Genomic DNA, 22,003 nt, shown 5'->3' with positions numbered 1-22,003 from the left:
TTCTACCAGGAAATTTTGTAGCAATGGCGCTGGTTATAGAAGATGGTGATGTGCTCGTGGGTACTTGTAAAGCTTCATGGGAAAATGGAATTTAGAAAGTGAACTATTTTGGCAGAAAACAGTTTGCATGCACTCCATGCATGGTTTCTTCATGTTCGTCGTCATGTTTTTATGAACTTGTTTGAAGACCCCTCAGAGTTGCTGGTATTCATCTACATTTATTAGCATAAACACAGACTTTCCAGGGCTTTTCACATCGTAAATATTTAAAAAAGTAAACATTAAAAAAAGAGTGTAATATAGTGAGATGCTCAGTTGCATTTTTATATCGTGTCTATTAGATGAAAGTGTTAATTTTACTTTTCTTAAACATTTGTAGCTAAACCGTTCACACAGCTGGTGAAAGAAATGCAGCTTCATCGAGAAGACTTTGAGATAATTAAAGTGATCGGAAGAGGCGCTTTTGGTGAGGTAAGGTGCATCCCGTTTCTCCCGTGGCTGCCCACTGGTGTCGGGGGAGTTCCTGAACCTTACACTCTGAAAGAGATTGAGAGGAAAAAAAAAACCCTGAACGCTGTGTGGAAAGATATAGTTTCTTAAAAACACAAGTGTTTTTTTTTTTTTATTTTTTATTTTTATTTTTTTTGACAGGCAGAGTGGACAGTGAGAGAGAGAGACAGAGAGAAAGGTCTTCCTTTGCCGTTGGTTCACCCTCCAATGGCCGCCGCGGCCGGCACACCGCGCTGATCCGATGGCAGGAGCCAGGAGCCAGGTGCTTTTCCTGGTCTCCCATGGGGTGCAGGGCCCAAGCACCTGGGCCATCCTCCACTGCACTCCCTGGCCACAGCAGAGAGCTGGCCTGGAAGAGGGGCAACCGGGACAGAATCCGGTGCCCCAACCGGGACTAGAACCTGGTGTGCCGGCGCCGCTAGGCGGAGGATTAGCCTAGAAAAACACAAGTTTTTTAAAACACGTTAACTGAAGAATTGTTGGCGTTTCCTAAAACACGTCGGAGGTTTCAGTGAGGCTGTCGCAGTGTGGAGCGTGCTGCCGGCCTCACGCTGAAGGAGGGTGGGGCTCCGGCTCGGGGAGCTGCATCAGGGCCCTGCCTGGGAGGCGGGGGCGCACGGCGTGGCCTTTCTGCCAAGACCCCGGGCAGCCCACAGCACCCTAAGAGCTTTGCTTTGTAAGCGGTGAAGTGCGTTCACCCCGAGACTCTGCCCAGCCGTGGAGCGTGCGTGCTGTTCGCTGAGGACGACTGGATGCCAGACGCCCGAGTCGCGTCGTGGCGGCTGCTCTGCCCAGCCTCCCCGAAGAGCCACCAGAGTGGTGCATGTGGTTTGGCGATGCCTCTTTGGCCTGGGATACCTCACAGGTAAATACTGAGGAGAACCAGGCCTGGGCTGCTGTGAAAGACATCCTGGTGTCTTCTATGAAGACTGAAACGTCCCTGCTGACGCCTGCCTTACCTGCAGGTCTAACGTAGGTTACACAGGAGAAAGCATTCCTGGGGAAGTGCTTCAAAAATACTCGAATGAGAAACTTCTCTGCCTGCCCGAGCCGGCCTTCATTTCTCCCTTGAAAATTGCCGTGGCCTCAGATTAGACCCCAGCCTGGTTCCGTGTCTCTTGTCCTGTGCTTCTCTTGTCTGGCCCAGCCCTGTCTTTGAGCACCAGCCCTGTGACTGTCTCCAGAGGGGGAGAGGGGAGCAGCTTCCCCCTGGGCCTGGCCTGGCCCGCCATGGACTCAGGACTCCCAGCCAAATTCAGTTTACTTTGGGCTGGGGTGGGACAGAAAATTTAAAATTTTTTAAAAATCCTGAAATATAGTTACATAAAATGCCAGATCTAAGTGTGTAGTTCGAGTTGACAGCTTACCCTCGTAACCCGCACTCCCGTCAATACAGAGTCCCCCAGTCCTCTCTAGGCCTCTCCCTGTGCCAGGCCCTGCCCACTGCCAGATGACAGCTCTGCCACCAGCAAAGAAGTTTCCATAAAAGGAGCCACAGGAAGAATGGAGTCCACACGAAAGAGCCCTCCTGGGGGCACACAGCTCATTCAATTGTGATTCGAGGCTTCTGTGCTGGCGAGAGGAACCAGAAAGCCTTTCAGAGTGGGACCAGATTGCACTGAGGCTGTCTGCTGACAGCCCAACGTCCTTGCATCAGGCCCTGTGCCGGTGTGGCAGCGGCAAGGAGCAAGAGCCAGGGCCATCCAGGGCCCAGTGATAGCCTCACTGACCAGGAGCGGGCTCAGAAGTCAAGGAAGGGCCCACCGGGGGGTGAGACAGCTGTCAGAGCCCAATCTGTGAGGGGTCAGCCCCTGGGAGGCTCCTGCTGCCCAAGACCAGTGTGGGCTTGCCCAGGGCCCTGCCTCTACGGGCCCCTCCTCTGCTTCCCTCCCTGCGTAGCCTGTAGCAACTACCATGGTTGGCTGTTTTTTTTTTTGTTGTTTTTTTTTTTTTAAGATTTTATTTATTTATTTGAAATGTAGAGTGATAGAGAATCTTTTCACTGGTTCACTCCCCAAAAGGCTATAACAGCCAGTGCTGGGCCAGGCTGAAGCCAGGGGCCAGGAACTCCTCTGGGTCTCCCATGTGGGTGGCAGGGGCCGTCACGGCATCTCTGCCAGGCCCTCCTGCAGGGAGATGGATCAGAAGCAGAGCAGCCAGGACTCAGTGAACCTGTGCTCCAATATGGGTGCTGTCACCCATATCGTGCAGGCGATGGGCTAACCACGGTGCCACACCTGCCCCCTTAGCAACTTCTAGATCCCACCCCACCCAGGTCATCCCTTGGTGTCCTCTCTGGGCCCCTGTGGCTGGACTCTGCCCCAGCCCTCCGTATCCAGCTCCTGCTGCTGCCCACTCCTCTTGCTTGCTCCTGTGTCCAGGTTCTCACCAGCCCTCCCTGCCACGTGAGCTAGGCCTTTGGGTTCTGCAGCTGTGTTGCTGTCTCCCCGTGACCCCCACGGGCTGCTGTTGTAGTCACATCCCAGTTCAGTCTTGGTCTCTGAAAACACTGAGCAAATCACAGATGTGAGGGAGGTGTCAGCTCTGGAGACAGGCGTGTTCCTCACACGCGGTCCTGAGTTACTGCTGGACCAGAGGCTGCTGTGTGCACCTGGCACTGTGGCCATGCCAGGCGCTGCCGTGAGCCCTGCTGCAGAGAAGGACCAGGTGCTGAGCCGCTGGCACAGGGACCAGAGGGCACCTCCTGGGCTGCTGTTGCAGTACAGTGGGTTAAGCTGCTGTCTGTGCCAGTGTGACATACAGAGTGCCAGGTGGACTCCTGGCTCCTCTGCTGCTGGTTTGTTTTTTTTTTTTTTTTTTTTAAGATTTATTTATTTGCTTGAAAGGCAGAGTTATGCAGAGGCACAGAGAGAAAGAGACTTCCATCTGCTCGTTCACTCCCCAGATGGCTGCAATGGTCAGAGTTGCACCAGTCCAAAGCCAAGAGCCAGGAGCCTCCTCTGGCTTAGACCTTCTTTTACTGCTTTCCCAGGCCGAAGCAGAGAGCTGGATCGAAGTGGAGCAGCCAGGACTAGCCCCTTGGATCACTTTTTAATGTTGTGTAAAGTTTTTTTTTTTTTTTTTTTTTTTTTGCTAATTGGCTAATTTTGGAGATAGCTTTAGAATGAAACTAGTTTAGTTTTTAAGTTTTATTTATTTATTTGAAACGTAGAATGACAGATATCTTCATCCATTGGTTCACTTCCCAACTCCGTCTGGGCCTCTCATGTGGGTGGCAGGGCCCCAAGTACTTGAGCCATCATTTGCTGCCTTCCTAGGCACATTAGCAGGCAATTGGATTGAAGTAGAGCAGCCTGAACTTGAACCATGCACTCTGATATGGATGTGGGCATCTCCAGCAGTGGCTTACCTCACTGCCATGATACCCACTCTGATCATCCCCCCGCCCCAAGATTATTTACTTGAAAGGCAGAGTTACAGAGAGAGAGAGAGAGAGAGAGAGAGAGAGAAAGACAAGGGAGAAAGAGAGAGAATCTTTCATCTGTTGGTTCACTTCCTAAGTGGCCACCAATGTTGGGCTGAGCCAGGAGCCTGTAACTCCATTCAGGTCTCTCCCATGTTGGTGGTAGAAACCCAGGTACTTGGGCCATCTTAAAATTTATGTATAGGGGCCTACGCCATGGTGCAGTAGGTTAATCTTCTACCTGCGGTGCCGGCTCCCATAGGGGCACTGGTTCTAGTCCCAGCTGCTTCTCTTCTGATCCAGCTCTCTGCTGTGGCCTGGAAAAGCAGTAGAAGATGGCTCAAGTCCTTGGGCCCACGCACCTGCATGGGAGACCTGGAAGAAGCTCCTGGCTCCTGGGTTCGGATCAGTGCAGCTCTGGCCATTGCAGCCATTGGGGAATGAACCAATGGACAGAAGACCTTTCTCTCTGTCTCTCTCTCTCACTGTCTGTAACTCTACCTCTCAAAAATAAATAAAAAATCTTTAAAAAGGTGCATGTATATATGTATGTATGTATTTAAAAATCAGAATGTGGTGGGAGGGAGGGGATATTTTCTCTCTTGGCTCACTCCCCAGATGGCCGCAACTGCCAGTGCTGGGCCAGGCCGAAGCCAGGAACCAGGAACTTCATCTGGTCTCCCACATGGGTGGCAAGGGTCCAAACACTTGGGCCATCTTTTGCTGCTTTTCCTAGGCCATTGGCAGGGAGCTGGATCAGGAGAGGGATAGCTGGGACTTGAACCGGTGCCCAAGTGGGATGCCAGTGTCTCAGGTGGCAGCCTACCCCTCTGTGCCACAACGCCAGTTCCTTGACCTCTTTTTGAAACCATTACAATTGAGGTTTTGGACAAGAAGAATTCTCTGGTAAGCCAAGCAAGATTTTCTACAAGTTGCTTATAAATTATAAGTTGTTTTGTAATAGAGGAAACTTGTTTAATGCACAGGATTGTTCTCCGTGTTAAATTTTGCTTCCATGCATTCTTGATTTGGCAAGATCTCTGTGGTCACATCCATTCCTCATGGATTTTACCAGAGTCTTTTGCCTGTTTTCTGTGCCCTCAGCGCCCCCTATTTAAGAAATTTTTGAGAAAAATTTCTTTTATTGGGCCGGCACCGTGGCTCACTTGGCTAATCCTCTGCCTTTGGCACCGGAATCCCAAATGGGCGCTGGATTCTGTCCCGGTTGCTTCTCTTCCAGTCCAGCTCTCTGTTGTGGCCTGGGAAGGCAGTGGAGGATGGCCCAAGTCCTTGGGCCCTGCACCCCATGGGAGACCAGGAAAAAGCACCTGGCTTCGGATCGGCATAGCTCCGGCTGTAGTGGCCATTTGAGGGGTAAACCAACGGAAGGAAGACCTTTCTCTCTGTCTCTCCCTCTCACTGTCTATAATTCTACCTGTCAAATAAATAAAAAATCTTTAAAAAAATTTTCTTTTATTTATCTGAAAGGCAGAGTTACAAAGAGAGAGAGACTCCATCCACTGGTTCTCTCCCAAATGGCCACAATGGCCAGGGCTATGCCAGGCCAAACCCAGGTACTAGGAACTCCATTGTGGGTACAGGGACCCAGGCACTTGGGCCATCTGCTGCTGCTTTCCAGGCCATAGCATGGACATGGACCGGAAGTGGAGCAGCCAGGATGTGAGCCCTTGTAGGATGCTGGCATCGCAGGCAGCAGCTTCACCCACTACACCACAGCACTGGCCCCAGTGTTTCCTTAGCAAGTCCCCACCTCTGCCGTCCCTTCCAGTTAGAGCGTTGCTGTAGAAGTACTCTAGCTCCTTGAAATGCTGATACCCACGTACCTGGGTTGTAGTGGCTCTCAGGAGAAGAGTGTGTGCCTCTGAGTCCTCACTCCTGACACATCAGGGAGCACCACTTGTTTCTGATTAATTCAGAATTTCAGCAAGCTCGGCTGTTAGTTTCTGAGACCATAGCACCAAAACAGGACCAGAGGGAAAGTAGGCGCTCCCAGGCCTCTGTGACCCTGGTCACTGTGGACCCCGGCTGTTGCCCAGGGGAGCATACTTAACTACGCTGTCACCGTGGTCACGGTGCGGTCTGCAACAGCACGTGTCTGAAAGGGAGACGCCTGGCTGCTTCATGTGAACACTTTGAGTCTCAAATTCCACACACGTAAAAGAAATGGGTGTTAAAACTCTCTACCACCCAGGACTGACGTGAGCATTAAATGAGGGACGGGGACTGCCTCGTGCTGTCCTTGGTGTGTGGGGAGGGCTCTGGGTGTGTTGGCACCCGCAGTTGCCTTGGCGATGTTACTGGGTGAACCATGATGCTTAGAAAGGCAGGAAGCAGGGACCGGCGCTGTGGCTCAGCGGGTAAAGCCTTCACCTGTGGTGCCGGCATCCCATATGGATACTGGTTCGAGTCCCAGCTGCTCCACTTCCGATCCAGCTCTTTGTGGCCTGGGAAAGCAGTGGAAGATGGCCCAAGTCCTTGGGCCCCTGCACCTGCATGGGAAACTTGGAAGAAGCTCCTGGCTCCTGGCTTCGGATCAGCACAGCTCTTGCTGTTGCGGCCATTTTGGGGGGTGAACTAGCAGGTGGAAGACCTCTCTTTCTGTCTTTTCCTCTCTCTGTCTCTCTCTCTCTCTCTCTGTCTTTCTCTCTCTGCTTCTGCCTTTCAAACTAAATAAATAAACCTAAAAAAAAAAGGCAGGGAGCAGATGCTTCCACTGCTCAGCTCTGTCTGGCGGCTGTGTTCAGGCGACTGCTGACCCTGCCGCTGGCAGCCAGGCGCACTGAAGTCACTTGCAGCAGTGTCAAGGCAGGAATGTGGGCCAGTGCGTGGCTGACAGCTGAGGATCAGACATAACCGTGCGGTGGCGCAGACATCACCATGGGTGTGTGGGTGTTGATAGTGATGGAAGAGCTCTTTCAAGATTTGGCAAAGACCGAAATATCCAGGAGGACTTCCTGGAAGAGGTGGCCTTTCAGTTTTGCCTTAAGTACATGGCTGACAGTCATGCTGAGTGCTGACTGTGCCTAGCTGGTCTGAGGGTGTGAAATGTAATGACTCAGGTGACCAACACCGCAGTCTTGGGAGGCCAGTCCTGCTCTGATCCCCTTTTGGAGTTGTGGAAACTGAGGCTGAAGTCAGTTTGCCAAGTAGAACACCAGAAACTGCTGCCCCTGTGGAAGAAGATTCCAGATGCAGGAGTTGGCACAGGCACAGATTGGCTAGAGTGAGAGCCAGAAATGGGAGGGGGAGCTTAGGTGTGAGGGATCGAAGCTTGGGAGTCATGAACGAATTTTGAAACTATTTTTTTTAAAGATTTATTTATTTATTTGAAAATGAGAGTTACACAGAGAGAAAAGGAGAGGCAGAGAGAGAGGTCTTCCATCCGATGGTTCACTCCCCAATTGGCTGCAACAGCCAGAGCTGCGCCGATCAGGAGCCAGGAGCTTCTTCCAGGTATCCTACGTGGGTGCAGGGACCCAAGGACTTGGGCCATCTCCTACTGCTTTTCCAGGCTATAGCAGAGAGCTGGATCGGAAGAGGAGCAGCCGGGACTAGAACCCGCACCCATATGGGATGCTGGCGCTTCAGGCCAGGGCATTAACCTGCTGTGCCACATTTAAAACTTTTTGTTTTAAATGAGTCTCTCCAGGCAGAGTACAGAGAGCTGCGTGTTCCCATGGCTTGGGGCGAGAGCTGAGCTGAGCTGAGCCAGGAGGCATTCCAGTAGCAGGATGGTTCCATTGAGTTTTGAGGCACAGGAGGACAAAGCTTTGTCCACGTAGAAAGCTGCTCCTTCCTCGACAGCTCTCGGGCAGTTGGTATTGGCTGTAGCTGTGTTACAGGGTCTGTTAACTTTCTGTTAAACTCACATTTGTGTTTTAGGTTGCTGTTGTCAAAATGAAGAACACTGAACGAATTTATGCCATGAAGATCCTCAACAAGTGGGAGATGCTTAAAAGAGCAGAGGTAACTACCCACATGGAACAGGGACAGGCGGCCATCTGTAGAGCAGGGGACAGGCGACTGTCAGCGTGTGGAACGGGGAACAGGCAACCGTCTGTAGAACAGGGGACAGGCGGCCGTCAGTGCGTGGAACAGGGGACAGGCGGCCATCAGAATGGTAGAATGGGACAGGTTACCATGTACACACAGAACGAGACAGGTGGCTGTCTGCACCTAGAACAGGGGACAGGCTTCTGCTGTGACACCGTTCCCTGTGGGAGGTAGTCTCACGGGAACTGCTTGTCCCTTTGTGTCAGAATGTCCTCAGCGGGCTGCGGGTCCCCTCCCCGCATGTGATAATTAGTAGAATTGAGGCACATCTACCTCAGTCATTTTCTTTTTAAGATTTTATTTATTTATTTGAGAGGTAGAATTACAGACAGAGAGAGGCAGAGAGAAAGGTCTTCCATCACTGGTTCACTCCCCAAATGGCTGCAACGGCCGGAGCATCCGAAGCCAGGAGCCAGGAGCTTCTCCGGGTCTCCCGTGAGGGTGCAGGGCCCAAGCACTTGGGCCATCTTCTACTGCTATCCCAGGCCACAGCAGGGAGCTGGATCAGAAGAGGAGCAGCGGGGACTAGAACTGGTGCCCATGTGGGATGCCAGCCCTGCAGGCAGAGGACTACCTACTGCGCCACAGCACCAGCCCCAGTCATTTCATTGTGAAAGACAGACTTAGAAAGTTTTAGAATGAAAAAGGCCACCGAGACTGGTGAGAGAGCTGCTAAAACCCTCGCCCTGAAAGTGCTTTGATTTTTGTTAAGCTTTATAAGCTTTAGATGGAAGAATGAGTTTAAATCTTAGTATGTTGTATGCTCAGTAGAGAAGAAACTGTTACAGTTAAGCCAGAGACTGGTTACTTGCAGAGATGCCAGGCTGCCAGGCAGCGTCGCAGCCTCGCCCCTACGCCACTGGCCGTCCATAATGGGTGACAGCCCTCACCAGTGTGCGGGAGGAAGTCACAGTTCTGGGACGTAACGGACTCGGGTCGCTAACCAGATGTGTGTGCTTTCGGCAATGGTGTGAGACAGGGCGCACCCCACAGGCAGCTGCAGGAGCTGGTGTGGCCCTGGGCTGGAGGAGTCCATGTGCAGGGTGGGCGGCTCTGGAGAAGCGGCGGGGCGAGAGGCTGCGTGCCTTCTCTGGCCCGTGACACCGTCCAGGCCAGCACCCTGGGACTGCAGGGGGCATCCAGGGCCAGGGTCCCTTTGGCCCAGGGGAGATGAAGACCAGGCTCCGTGCAGCCTGGGGAGCTGGTGATGCTGTCCCTGGAGCTGTGTCACAGCAGAGCCCCCCCAGTGCTGGGGATTTCCGGGTGAACACGGGCTGACCGTCCCCTCGCCCTTGCAGACCGCTTGTTTCCGAGAGGAGCGGGACGTGCTGGTGAACGGCGACTGCCAGTGGATCACCACGCTGCACTACGCTTTTCAGGACGAGAACTACCTGGTAGGCACCGGTGCTGGGGGCCGAGGGGCCTGGGGCGCTGGGGGCCGGGTCCGGGAGGGTTCAGTATTTGCACTGCTCTGTGCTGTCACTGCAGAGTGAGCTTGAGAAAGCCTTGGGTGAGTAAGTGAGTTCCCTCTGATCTCTGGGTTTGTTACGTTTGGGTGACGTTTCCTGTCCTCAATCCCACAGAAGGCTAAGAAACTGCCGCGGGAACTTGAAGGCCCCGGCTCTGGCCCCATGGGCATCCCTCCCTCTGCCTGGTGGGTCGCCAGCAGGGCCCCTGCGCCAGCCTGCAGGCCTCGTCACTCAGGCTGGGTAATGCTTGTTTCTGGCTCGTCATCTGTTTATTCTTCGGAGTGAGCTGGGCCCACTTCTTTTTATATAAAGGGATTCTTACACTTTTTTTAATATATAAGATTTGTTTATTTTGAAAGTCAGAATTACAGAGAGAAGGAGAGACAGAAAGAGGTCCTCCATCTGCTGATCTACTCAGCAGATGGCTGTAGTGGCCAGTGCTGGGCCAGGCCCAAGCCGGAAGCCTCATCTGGGTCTCCCGTGTGGGCAGCAGGAGCCGAGACCCTTGTGTTAAGCCACTGCCTGTGCTGCTGGCATCCTGTGAGGACCAGTTCAAGTTGCAGCGGTTCCACTTCCGATTCAGCTCTGGGCTAATGGCCCCAGTGCTTGGGTCCCTGCACCCATGCGGGAGACACAGATGCAGCTCCTGGCTCCTGGCTTTGGCCCAGTCCAGCCCTGGCCCTGGTTGGTTCCCCAACCAGTGGATGAAAATTTTCTCTGTGTGTCTCTCTCTGACTCTTCCTTTCAAATAAATAAAGAAATATTAAAAAAAAAAATACGGTATACAAGGGGCTTCAAAAAGTTCATGGAAATGCTGATTTTTAATTTTTTTTAAAAGATTGATTTATTCAACAGTCAACAAGCAGAACAACAGAGAGGAGCAGGTGGGGGCAGGGGAGAAAGAGTAGGCTTCCGTTTACCGGTTCACTCCTCCTATGCCATATGCCTGGGGGTCAGGCCCAAGCCAGGAGCCAGGAATTCAATCTGGGTCTCCCATGTGAGTACTTGGGCGGCCTCCCAGGTGCATTATCGGGGGCTGGAATCAGGGTCAGGGTGGAGACTGGAACCCAGGCTCTCTGGTAGGGAAGGCACACGTCTCAACACCGTGGCCTCTTGCCGGTGCCTGCTTCCCGTTTCCTCTTCTGCTGAGAAGTGAGCGGGGTTGGCAAGGAACTCCAGGCAGTGTGGGTCTGCACAGAGGACGATTGTGGCTTCTGTGTTGTTTCTATGAGTAGCATGCTGCTTCCTGAGACGTTGGACGTCACCAGGTTTATCCTGAGCTGAGAGGCGTCAGTTAGGACTCCTGGTGAGAGTCGTGGCATTGCCCGTTGGAAGGGCGGTGCGTGTGGCTGGGCTTGGGTGGGCATCGGTGCCCTCAGCACGCAGAGCTGGGTCATGGTGTGGTTCCTGCTGTCGGTGTCCAGCTCTGCATGTTGTAGAAAGTCAGCCTGTTTTTCCACTGCGTGTGTCATGGAACAGGGGAAATAACTGGTCTTGTTCTTACTCCAAAAATAAGTTTGTGCTTCTCTGCCTCCTAAGCCATGGCCGTCGACTCTTAGAGACTTGTTTTTCAGAAGACCACCCCCCGGATTAGCACTGCTGTGTAGGCTTATTTGTCTTTGCAGGTTTCTAGGCAGATGTGAAAACCATGGGGGCCCAGCTCGCTGTGGTGCCCGACTTGCTGCTTTAGGGACCTGAGGTCTTGGCTGCTACTCCCGCTGCTCTCCCTCACCCCCACACACCCGTCCGCTGCTCTCCCTCACCCCCACACACCCCCACACACCCGTCCGCTGCTCTCCCTCACCCCCACACACCCGTCCGCTGCTCTCCCTCACCCCCACACGCCCGTCCGCTGCTCTCCTGCCCCACAGTGCCTCCAGGATCCATCCTGTGTCCTCCCTCTCCACTGCCCTCTGCACACGGCACCCACACAGGGCCCTCTCTGCTCCCCGCCAGGCACGGCCACCATTTCCACCTGCCCCTGGCCTCTCTGCACTTCCCTTTGGAGCACAGCCTGGCCGCCCCCCAGGCCCTTGCTTGGGCGTCCACCAGCTGGGTGCTCCGTGCTTGGCCATTCCCCGGGCCTGCTGTTTCCATGGCTTTTCTCGCTCTCTGGCCTTTTCTACTAACTGAGCTCCGAGGAGCAGGAGGTTCCAAGGGGGTGACTGTGGTGAGAGTGAGCCAAGGAGGCAGGGGCCAGCTGGCCAGGCCACCCTCTACCGTTTAGTGTGTCAGGAGGCAGGCGAGGTGCGGGAGAGGCAGCGTCCTGGTCCCTGTGGGCGCCTGCCCCGCCCTCGTGGGAAGAGCTGGCAAGGAGGGAGGCCGTAAGCTGCCCTCTGCTGAGGGGCTGCGTTCGGGGACGGTCTTGGGAGATCTGTCTGAGAACAGCCCGGAGCCCGCCTCTCCCACACAGGCCCCACAGCGGGCGGTTGGTTGGGACGTGCTGAGCAGGATGTTACCTGAATGCCAGCGGGGGCCTGCACAGCACCTGAGGAGTGGGAAGAGGGCAGCTCATGTGCTTGAGGGCCCAGCACAGGCTGGTGACACCGAGCAGTGGCCCTTAATGAGTTGAAAGGACCAGGACGTGGCATTCCCTGCCTGTGAACGAAGGCTAGCTGGGCAGCCAGAGGAGATGGCTCGGGGCGGCGCTGGCAGCTCCCCACACCTGGGCTCCAGGGAAGCCCCATGACCCTGGCCGCCACCCTGACCTGGGCTTCTGGCTCCTGGAGGTGTGCCCGCCAGGACTTCTGAGCCCTCAGCTTCAGGGCCTGACTCACATTTGGTTTTGTTTTTAATTTTATTTATTTGAGAGGCCAAGCTCCTGTCTGCTGGTTCACTGCCTAAATGCCTACAGAGGCCAGGACTTGACTGAGGGCAAAGCCAGGAGCAAGGAGCTCTGTCTAGGTCTCCCATAGGGTGACAGGGACCCAAGTACACGAGCTCACTGCTGCATCCCCACGTCCACACCCGCAGGGAACTGGAACTGGAACGGAATCAAACCCAGGTTCTCTGGGTCCTAACTGGCATCTGAACCGCAAGGCCCGAGGCCCACCCTAGCTTGAGCCTTCTGAGAAGCAGGGTGTCAGGTGGGCCTCCGTGTGGGCTCACGTGGGGCCTGCAGCGCCTGCCCCTGGCCGGCCTGTGGTGCTGTGGTGAGTGAGCTCCTGTAAGGCGGGGCGAAGCCCTGTGAGCAGCTGGCTCTTCTCCCGTTGCTCTGACTTCTCGTTAGGCAACAGCTTCTGTGATTTGTCCATAGGAGGGAACCCGCGAGTGGTCATCCTTCGGTCCTGGGTGGCAGCATCTCGCCAGGAGGAGCTGCTGATGCACCAGTGGTTTTGGGTCACTCTGCTGCCGCGCCCCGAGGGCCTGCAGACATATGTCCGCCCAGCAGGGCTAGCTTGACGGGCAGAACTGGGCTCTGCTTTGGATCGTCCGCGTCAGAACGCTGCCTGCAGCCTCACACCTTGCACCCATTTCCGCTTCCTTCATGTCTTCTCTGCCCTGTGCATAACTTAACATTGCAGCTGCATTGCAGGGAGTTTGTGTTCCGAGAGGAGGAATCCTGCGAGACCAGGAGCCACGGAGCCCCTGGGGGAGGTGTGGCCTCGCTGTGGGCTCCCTGGTGACAGCCGCGTCTTCTCTTCTCACCCGACCCTGCAGTACTTGGTCATGGATTACTACGTGGGGGGCGATCTGCTGACCCTGCTCAGCAAGTTTGAGGACAAGCTTCCGGAGGACATGGCGAGGTTCTACATCGGTGAGATGGTGCTGGCCATCGACTCCATCCACCAGCTCCATTACGTGCACAGGTAAGCACACCTGCGAGCGCCCCAGGCCAGGGCTCCCCAGGAAGCCACTCTGAGCCCCCTGGAGCAGCTGCCACACGGGGTGATTCACCCCAGCCTCTTTGGACCCCAGCGTCTGTCGGTCTAACTGTTCTGTCTAACTCCGGCAGCGGAAGCCACCTTGACCTCTGACCTTTATGTGACAGTGGCTCTGCTTCCCCGCCTGTATCCCCTCCCCAAAATGCCTGCCATCCCCGTGCCTCGTGTTGGATCCCCACTGTGTCTCCATCGTCTCTGCCCTGTTCTTCAGTCTGTCCTGTGACCCCACGAGAGCCTGCAGTCCTGAACCCGCGGAGCACTCGGAAGGGTGTTGGGGTCAGCAGCAGGGGGGACTTGGCTCGGTGCCTGTCCCCTCTGCAGGGAGGCAGCTCCGTAAGTCCCAGCTGCCGTGACTTTTACATGGATCTCATTCTGAGACTCCAAGGTTCAGTCCTGGAGTTGGTTTTATTTTTGTTTTTATAAAGTTTCATTTTTCCCTTTTTTAAAGATTTATTTTATTTATTTGAAAGACAGAGTTACAGAGAAAGGTAGAGACAGAGAGATTCCATCCGCTGGTTCACTCCCCAGATGGCTGCAATGGCCAGAGCTGTGCTGACTAGGAGCCAGGCGCTTCCTCCAGATCTCCCACGCGGGTGCAGGGCCCAAGCACTTAGGCCATCCTCCACTGCCTTCCCAGGCCACAGCAGAGAATGCGGTTGGAAGGGGAGCAGCAGGACTCGAACCAGCACCCCTAAGGGATGCCAGCACTGCAAGCTGTGGCTTTACCTGCTACGCCACAGCACCGGTCCTGAGTTTCATTTTTTTTGAAGTGATTTTATGGTAATAGTTCTTAAAAGTCAAGTAGTTCTATAGAGCTTCTAACAAAAAAGGAGCCACCCTGCCCGTCCCATCATGGTCCCCTTGCTGCAGTCACGGTGTGGACTTGTTCCTCCCCAGTCCCTTCATTTCCTGAATAACAGCCTGGCCTGCCCCTTCTGTTGGTGTTAAATGACATTGATTAAAATGGGGTTTAGCTCTCATGCATAAATCTCTCTCCCCCTCTCCCACATGGTCTCAATTAGTAAAATAGCAACTTCTGTTAAATCGGTATTTTGTGTTTATAATATAATGATTGCATAAATATTAAAACTGAGCATTGTAGTATATGATACAAGTTTTTCTTTCCTTTGAAGTTAATAATATTCTTGCTTTTCATGATCATCCTTTTCTGTGTAACCATTGCTAATTATCCCTAAATATCAGGGACAAATTACCCAGCTCCCAGCCCAGGCCTCCCAGGCGGCTGTGGTCTGAGTTCCCCCATCAGCCTCGGTGGCTCTTGGCCTCACCGTGCCGTGCCCATCCCGAGACTGTTTGCCGGGAGAGAGTCCTCCTTTCTGGGCCTGGATCCTTGTTTTCTGAGTCATCTTCCCTTCTCTGGCTTATTTCCTTTTTGGGTAGCACACCTCGTCAGTGGCCTCTGGAAAAGGGGTGTGAGGTCATTTTTTGGACATCTTCTGTTCCTTCCACCCACGACTGTGATGGTCATCCACAGAGTGGAGCTTGGGGTGTAGATTCCAGGGCTGCTGCCCCAGGGACACACCGCCGCTTTGCGAGCTGTGAGGTTCCAGGCAGTGCCCTTCTGTCAGTGTGGCCTCTGTGTAGCGGAACCACTTCCTGTGGTTCCGGAACTCAGGTTTCCTGCTCTGTCTTCTTGACGAGGCATCCCCCGACACACAGCCCAAGGTCCAGGGGCGTCAGCCTGACCGCTCTGCTGGTCGTTCACACCTCTGTCTCCAAGGCGAATGCTTCCTCTTGGTTTGCATTGTTGGCTGGACCTCCAGACGCAAAGACTTGAAAATACGGAGCTCTTATCCCCCGCCCTCAGACCCGGTGCCTAGACAACCCAGTCTAAAAAGAGAACAAAGTTAGATTGTGTGGGCAGCCCAGCTACAGGAGCCTTGGAGGGGTGCTGTGAGGGGCTGGAGGCTGCTCCAGCAGGGCCGCACCCCTTCCCGGGTTGCCTTTGTGTTGTGATTGTGGATGGTACCCTCTGTGCCCCCAGCTCTGCCTGGTGTGGGCAGCGGGGACCCCAGGAAGGACAGCTCACCAGGAGAGCCTTGCAGCCAAAAGCAGGACGGGGCACTGGGTCTCCGCAGAGGCCCAGGTGTGCTGCCCGGATGAAGCAAGAATGGGATACAAACCTAAGGAAAGGAAAGGATCTCAGAAAACAGAGATGCGGGAGAATAACTTGCCAAGAAGGCAGAAGATGTAGAAGAAATCCGAGCAAGGCAGGAGCTGGAGAGTGAAGCTGAGGGGTCCGAGGGGCTCGGGAGCCACCCCCGCCGCGTGAGAGCACTCCCTTTGTCGGTCAGCAGGAAGCGGCTCCCTGCGGACCAAGACCAGCCTCCCTTCTCAGCAGACCAGAAAGAGGGGGTGGGAAAAGCCAAGCCAAGGCAGCGGCCCCTCCGCCCAGCCTCTCTTAACCGGAGTCACAGCAGCCCAAAGAAGGGCAGTTGGGGGCAGCTTCTCAGCAGACGCCACTGCTGGCCCCCACATCCCCCTCCTCTTGCCCCTACCTCAGCCCCCATAGCTCTCCTTCCTGCTGCAGCTGGGACTTTAGCAAGCACAGGCAGGGTCACTGTTTGTGAGTTTGGGGAGATAACTGGTGCTTGGTGCTTACCCAGATGTCATGGCGGACAAGTAAGTTTTCAGAGAGGAGCTGTGGCTGATTTGAGTTTGGTTATACTGACCTGACTTAACTGCTATTCTGAGAAGGGCTGAGACCGCTAGCCATGGCAGTTATCCTAGAATCTGTGTGTGACGGGGCATGGAGGAGTGTGTGAGATCGGTAATGCATTCATTGGCAGCCAGCAGCCGTGTGAGAAGCCCCGCACTGCTCCCGGTCCCTGCCCCTGCCCCTGCCCCTGCCCCTGCCCCTGCCCCTGCCCCCGCCCCTGCCCCCGTCCCCGCCCCCCATGGTCATTGGAGCTTTTCTGCAGTGGTGGATTGCTCAGTAGTCCGTGCTGTGCCGTCCACGGCCGCCATCCACGTGTGGCTACTGAATACTCAAAATGTGGCTGTGCAGCTAAGAACGGAATTCTTCATTTTATTTAGCTTAACTTAAACCTCAATAGCCATGGTGGCTAGGGGCTGCCGTAAATCGTCTTGGCCTGTTTTAAAATATTATATTCTTATTTAAATATTATGACTAAGATATCAGAATTATTAAAATATTTACTTATAATTTTCTTAATTTAGAGAGGGAGTGTGAGTGCAGACCTAGCTCCCAGCCTCTGGTTGCTCCCTGAATGCCCACAACAGCTGAGCTAGGCTGGGGCTGAAGCTGGGAGCCGAACTCAGTCCAGGTCTCCCATGGGGGTGGCAGGGTCCCAGCCCCTGGAGTCAGGAACTGGAGCTGAGTGTCGGCTCTGATGTTGGATGCAGGAGTCTTAAATGAGGTGCTAGTTATTAGACCAGATGCTTGTCTACTCTCAAAAGGGCTGACTTGAGATTTACACAGATTGCAAGAACAGTACGCAGGACACCCACCTAGCGTCTCCCAGGTGCACCTGATGTGAATGTTGCCCTCCTGTACACACACAGACACACAGCGTGTGCGGTTTTCTCTTCACTTGTGTGCTGGGTGTTCCTGTGCGTGGGCCGCGTGACTTTTGGAGACTGGATGCCCCGGGAGGGTTTGTTCCTGTTCCTTCCTGAGTTCAGGTTTTGTCCAGTAACCCAGGGGCGTCTTTTTGGAGAGTGCAGTCTGGGGTCACATGTTGCGTTTCCGTGTCTTGTCTTCTTAATCTCTTCTTCCTCTGTGTTTGTGATGCTGGAGGAGACGCCTGGCAGCTGTGGTGCGGGTTTCCCTCCTGTGCAGAGCCCCTGTCTCGCCTGCTGTGCTCTGGCCTTGCAGCAGAGTGTGCAGACTTCGGAGTTTCTGTCTTCTGGTGGATGAGAGAAGTAGAAAAAATACTTTTTCACCTTTCCTAAACACTTGAACATAATTTTTATTTTTTTAAGATTTATTTTTATTTGAAAGGCAGAGCAACAGAAGGCTAGGAGAAACGGGTGGAGGGAAGGGAAGTGGAGAAAGACAGATGCACAGACTCAGAAAGACGAATCTGCCAGCTGTTGGTTCACTCCCCAAATGACCGAGACAGCCAGGTCTGGGGCAAGGCTAAAGTCAGGAGCTAGGAGCTCCATCTGGGTCTCCCACCCGGGTGGCAGAAGCTCAAGCACTTGGGCCATCTTCTGCCTCCCAGGTACATGTGCAGGGCGCTGGATCAGAAGCCGCGTAGCTGGGACTCAAACTAGGGCTCTGGTATGGGATCCTGGTGTCACAGGCTGTGGTTTAACCCGCTAAGCCACAACACTGGCCCTGTTTTCATATGTTTGTGTGTGGGTGTGCTGTATGAGATGTTTATTTCATGGTTTTACCATGTGTCTATCCCTTCTTCCCTTTAATTGTTAAAAAGTATTTGTCTCATCCACTGGTTCACTCCCCAGGCACCTGCGACAGCTGGGGCTGGATCAGGCTTAGGCTGAGTCTCCTGGTGGTAGCGGTGGTGGCAGGGGCGACAGCTGGGGCCGGATCAGGCTTAGGCTGAGTCTCCCGGTGGCGGCAGGGGCCCACGTTCTTGAGCCCATGAGCGACACGAAAGCACAGGCACTGCGTGTGTGGGCTCAGTGCAGGAGCTCGCGAGCCCCCCCACCCCCCCACCCCCAGGCTCCACTCGGAAGGACGTGCTAGCTCGTAGACAGAACAGCCCAGCCACTTGGAGAAGCTGGGCGACAAAGACGTGTCGCTCCCCCTCTTTGTGGAGGAACGACACAGGACCCTGCGCTGTTCTTTTGTCTGCTCGGCCCTCCCCGGGTTTGCTGCTGGTTCTTCCCGGGTTGGCTACCATCCCTTCCACCTCCGTGGAAGGGCGGTTCCCCCTAGCCACTTTCCCCACTTCCGCGGGGGAGCGGCACACCGCCGGCCGGCTCTCGGGGGCTGCACAGGTGTTCCTTCAGATAGATGTTCCCGGTGCATGTTGTCTCTCTCCTCCTTTATAGTCCTCTTCCACCAATCCCAACTCTGCTACCCACACGCCGAGTATGCTGCTCTCCTCCAATCAGGAGTAGGTCCTGCTGTTTATTGGTTGAACTGGAGGCAGCTGTGTAGAAGCTGCTTCTCCCTTCTCAGCGCCATATTGTGGGAGAGCAGATGCATAAAATAAGTCTTAATTCCAGTAACTTAGTCTAGTCCGAGTTGCTCTTCACAGATCCCCCTTTCTTTTTATTTTTGGCGTTGATACGTGCCTGTCTTCGGTGCCCTGCGGCACACACTCTGCTCTGCTTGCTAGAGTTGCCCACAGGTGCTTACAAGCCCTACCAATCAGGCAAACCGAATCCGGGTCCTCTCTTCGCCATGTTGCGAGGAGGTTTTTAGGCGCTGATGCGTGCCTGTGTTCGGTGCCCTGCAGCGCATGCTCTGCTCTGCTAGAACTGCCTGCAGGTGCTTACAAGCCCTAACAATCAGGCAAACCGAATCCAAGCCTTCTCATTGCCGTATTGTAGGGAGACTTATTGGTGTTGATTCGTGCCTATCTTCGGTGACCTGCAGCTCATACTCTGGTCAAGCTGCCTGCTGGTGCTTATCGCCTTACTAATCAGGCAGACCGAATCCAAGCCTTCTCATTGCGGTATTGTGGGCAGACTTATTGATGTTAATTTGTGCCTGTCTTCGGTGACCTGCGGTGCATAAGCTGCTAGCCGCCCACAGGTGCTCACCACCTCCCTAATCAGGCAGACCAAATCCAAGCTCTCTCATTGCCATGTTGAGGGGAGGCCCTATTTTTCTCTATTTCTCCATCTCCGGGCATTCCTATCTCTCCCATTTTACTTCTATCTGCCAGCATTCCTATTTCTCTCATTTTACTTCTAAATTTCTGTTTCTCTTATCCCTGCGGCTTCCCGGCACCCGCCCCGAGGCTGCTTCTCGGCGGCTTCCTGGCTCTGAGCCGCTTCAGCCCGCGCTTTTCATCTGCGCGGCTTCACGCGCTCTCCGCGGTCTCCACGCCCTTCGCGTCCACACCACGGCCTCGCGCTAGCCCAACGTTCCCTATCTACTTGTGCCCCGCACGCTCTCTCTGCACGCGGCAGCCTCCGCGAGTCACACAGCCCCAGCTCACGTTTCCGCCACTGGTATTCAATCTAAGTTCCCCGGGCTAACCTGGCGAATTCAACCTATAGCTTACATTTCCGCCTTACGGTTTGGCTTCCCGTCTTTTGCTCCCCGGGCTAATCTAACGGATTCCAACCTGGCCCACGTTTCCGCCTCTGGTTTAACTTTTCACCTTTTGTTCCCCGGGCTGACTTGAAGAATTCCAACATAGCTTACGTTTTCGCCTCGGCCTGCCCCCGCAGCTTCAATTTCCCTAACATTTTTCTCTACCCGGTATGTTTCCCTAAGTTTTCTTCCAACAATATTCCTCCCTCATTTCTCCTGGCTTCTCCCCACAGTCCGTATCCGAGTCTGTTTGTTCTAGCTTTCACTTTCGACCTTAGAGATTTCTCCCAGCTTCCCCCCGTAGTCCGTATCTGAGTCTATGCCTAGGCTTTTGATAGCTTCTTCCGGCACCTTTTCCGTCCGGCTTTTCCCTAGGCTCTTTGCTAGTCTCTCTCTCCGGTATTTTCCCACTTCTTCCCGTTTCTTCCCTCCTAAGTTTCCTATCCGAGTCACAGCACCATTATGTCGCTCCCCCTCTTCGTGGAGGAACGACACAGGACCCTGCGCTGTTCTTTTGTCTGCTCGGCCCTCCCCGGGTTTGCTGCTGGTTCTTCCCGGGTTGGCTACCATCCCTTCCACCTCCGTGGAAGGGCGGTTCCCCCTAGCCACTTTCCCCACTTCCGCGGGGGAGCGGCACACCGCCGGCCGGCTCTCGGGGGCTGCACAGGTGTTCCTTCAGATAGATGTTCCCGGTGCATGTTGTCTCTCTCCTCCTTTATAGTCCTCTTCCACCAATCCCAACTCTGCTACCCACACGCTGAGTACGCTGCTCTCCTCCAATCAGGAGCAGGTCCTACAGTTTATTGGTTGAACTGGAGGCAGCTGTGTAGAAGCTGTTTTCTCCTGTCCCAGCGCCATATTGTGGGAGAGCAGATGCATAGAATAAGTCTTAATTCCAGTAACTTAGTCTAGTCCGGGTTGCTCCCCACAAGACGGTATTTCAAATCGCCGAGGAAAGAACGACACAAAGTCAGCCCCGTGACGACCAGAAAGCCATTTAGTTACGAGACAGAATCTGAGGGGCCCTCTCAGTCTATACGTTCAGCTCCTTTGTTTATTTCTGGAAAGTTCTTTTAGATTACAGTTTCCAATTTTTTAAAAAGATTTATTTATTTTTTTGAAGAGTTATAGAGAGAGATCTTTCATACTCTGATTCACTCCTACAGCAAATGGCTGCATTGGCCAGGGCTGGGCCAAGCCAGAGCCAGGAGCCAGGAGCTTCCTCCAGGTCTCCCACAAGGGTGTAGGGGCCCAAGCACTTGGACCATCTTCTAGTCTTCTTGCCAGAGCATTAGCAGGAGCAGGATTGGAAGTGGAGCAGCCGAGATTTGAACTGGTGCCCACGTGGGATGCTGGCACTGCAGGCGGCGGCCTCACCTACCACGTCAGCCCCCGTTTTTGTTGTTTTCCTCAGGGACTCCAGTTAAGTGTGTGTTGGGCCATTTTTCCCATCCTCCCTTTCAGTCTCCTGCCGTTCGCTCATGCTTGTTGCTTCCCCGTTTCTTTGCCTTTCATTTGACTTTTCTCTGAATTTATCTTCCTTTGAGGATCTTATGATTTAGTCTTCGTTTCCGATAAGATTTTTTCCTGCTATTCCTTCCCTGAGTTAAATCAGCTGTTTCTGTTTTCTTCCTGCTTCTGTCCAGTTCTTTTTAAAAAAGTTCATTGTGGAATTTTGTTTTGTTTTGTTTTGTTTGCGTGTTTTTGAAGGCTTTCATTTCAGGGTGAAGAGCTGTGCTCCAGTTTTCTTTTGCCCATGGATTTTTTTTTTTTTTTTAAATCAGCATTCACATTGATACCTTTGATTCTTTTTTAAAGATTTATTTTATTTATTTGAAAGGCAGAGTTACAGAGAAAGGGGGACAGAGAGAGAGAGAGAGAGAGAGAGAGAGAGAGAGAATGCTTCCATCCTCTGGTTCACTCCCCAAATGGCCACAATGGCAAAACCAGGAACTTCTGGGTCTCCCAGCTGTGCCGTCTTCCACTGCTTTCCCAGGTGCATTAGCAGGAGCAGGATTGGAAGTGAGCAGCTGAGACTCGAACCAGCGCCCATGTTGGGCTGGGGCATGACAGGCTGTGGCTTTACCCTGCTGCGCCGCAGCACCTGCCCGGGCCTGTGGGTTTGTTTCTGGCAGGAGCTGTTGCCCCCTCCCATTCGTGTTGGGAACACTTGGTCGGCCTGTTGTTCCCTGTGAGGCTCCGTGCCCCTCGTCCTGCAGGTGGGTGTCGAGGTGGCTGCTGCTCTGGCCAGTTGTAAGCAGCTGCTGACAGCACACTTGTGCTGGTCTTGTACTGGATGTCTTCTTTTGCCTTCACTTTTACATTTTATTTGTTTCTTTATCTGAGAGACAGAGAAACACAGAGAGAGAGAGAGGGAGAGAGCAAGCGAGTACTCAGTCCCATTCGCAGGTTCATGCCCCCG

General features: G+C 53.8%; 1 protein-coding gene across 5 annotated transcripts in view; it reads left to right on the top strand.

The window, feature by feature from the left end:
• Nucleotides 1-22,003, top strand: part of CDC42BPB (CDC42 binding protein kinase beta) — a 94,972-nt gene that overhangs the window by 37,863 nt on the left and 35,106 nt on the right. For all 5 annotated transcript variants that reach the window (XR_011384989.2, XR_011384988.2, XR_011384987.2 and 2 more), the window contains exons 2-5: nucleotides 380-471; nucleotides 7,838-7,921; nucleotides 9,307-9,402; nucleotides 13,138-13,286. Coding sequence is in view for 2 of the 5 variants with exons in the window: in XM_070065425.2 (XP_069921526.2) it covers nucleotides 380-471; nucleotides 7,838-7,921; nucleotides 9,307-9,402; nucleotides 13,138-13,286 (421 nt within the window). In the remaining 3 variants the exon portion in view is untranslated. The remainder of the gene's footprint in view (nucleotides 1-379; nucleotides 472-7,837; nucleotides 7,922-9,306; nucleotides 9,403-13,137; nucleotides 13,287-22,003) is intronic.

Source organism: Oryctolagus cuniculus, chromosome 20, assembly GCF_051225735.1.
Source record: "Oryctolagus cuniculus isolate XC-2025 breed Fujian yellow rabbit chromosome 20, ASM5122573v1, whole genome shotgun sequence".
In the NCBI taxonomy this organism is placed as follows: Eukaryota; Metazoa; Chordata; class Mammalia; order Lagomorpha; family Leporidae; genus Oryctolagus; species Oryctolagus cuniculus.
Note: the sequence above shows the minus strand (reverse complement) of the source record. Positions and strands in the feature narration are given on the sequence as shown.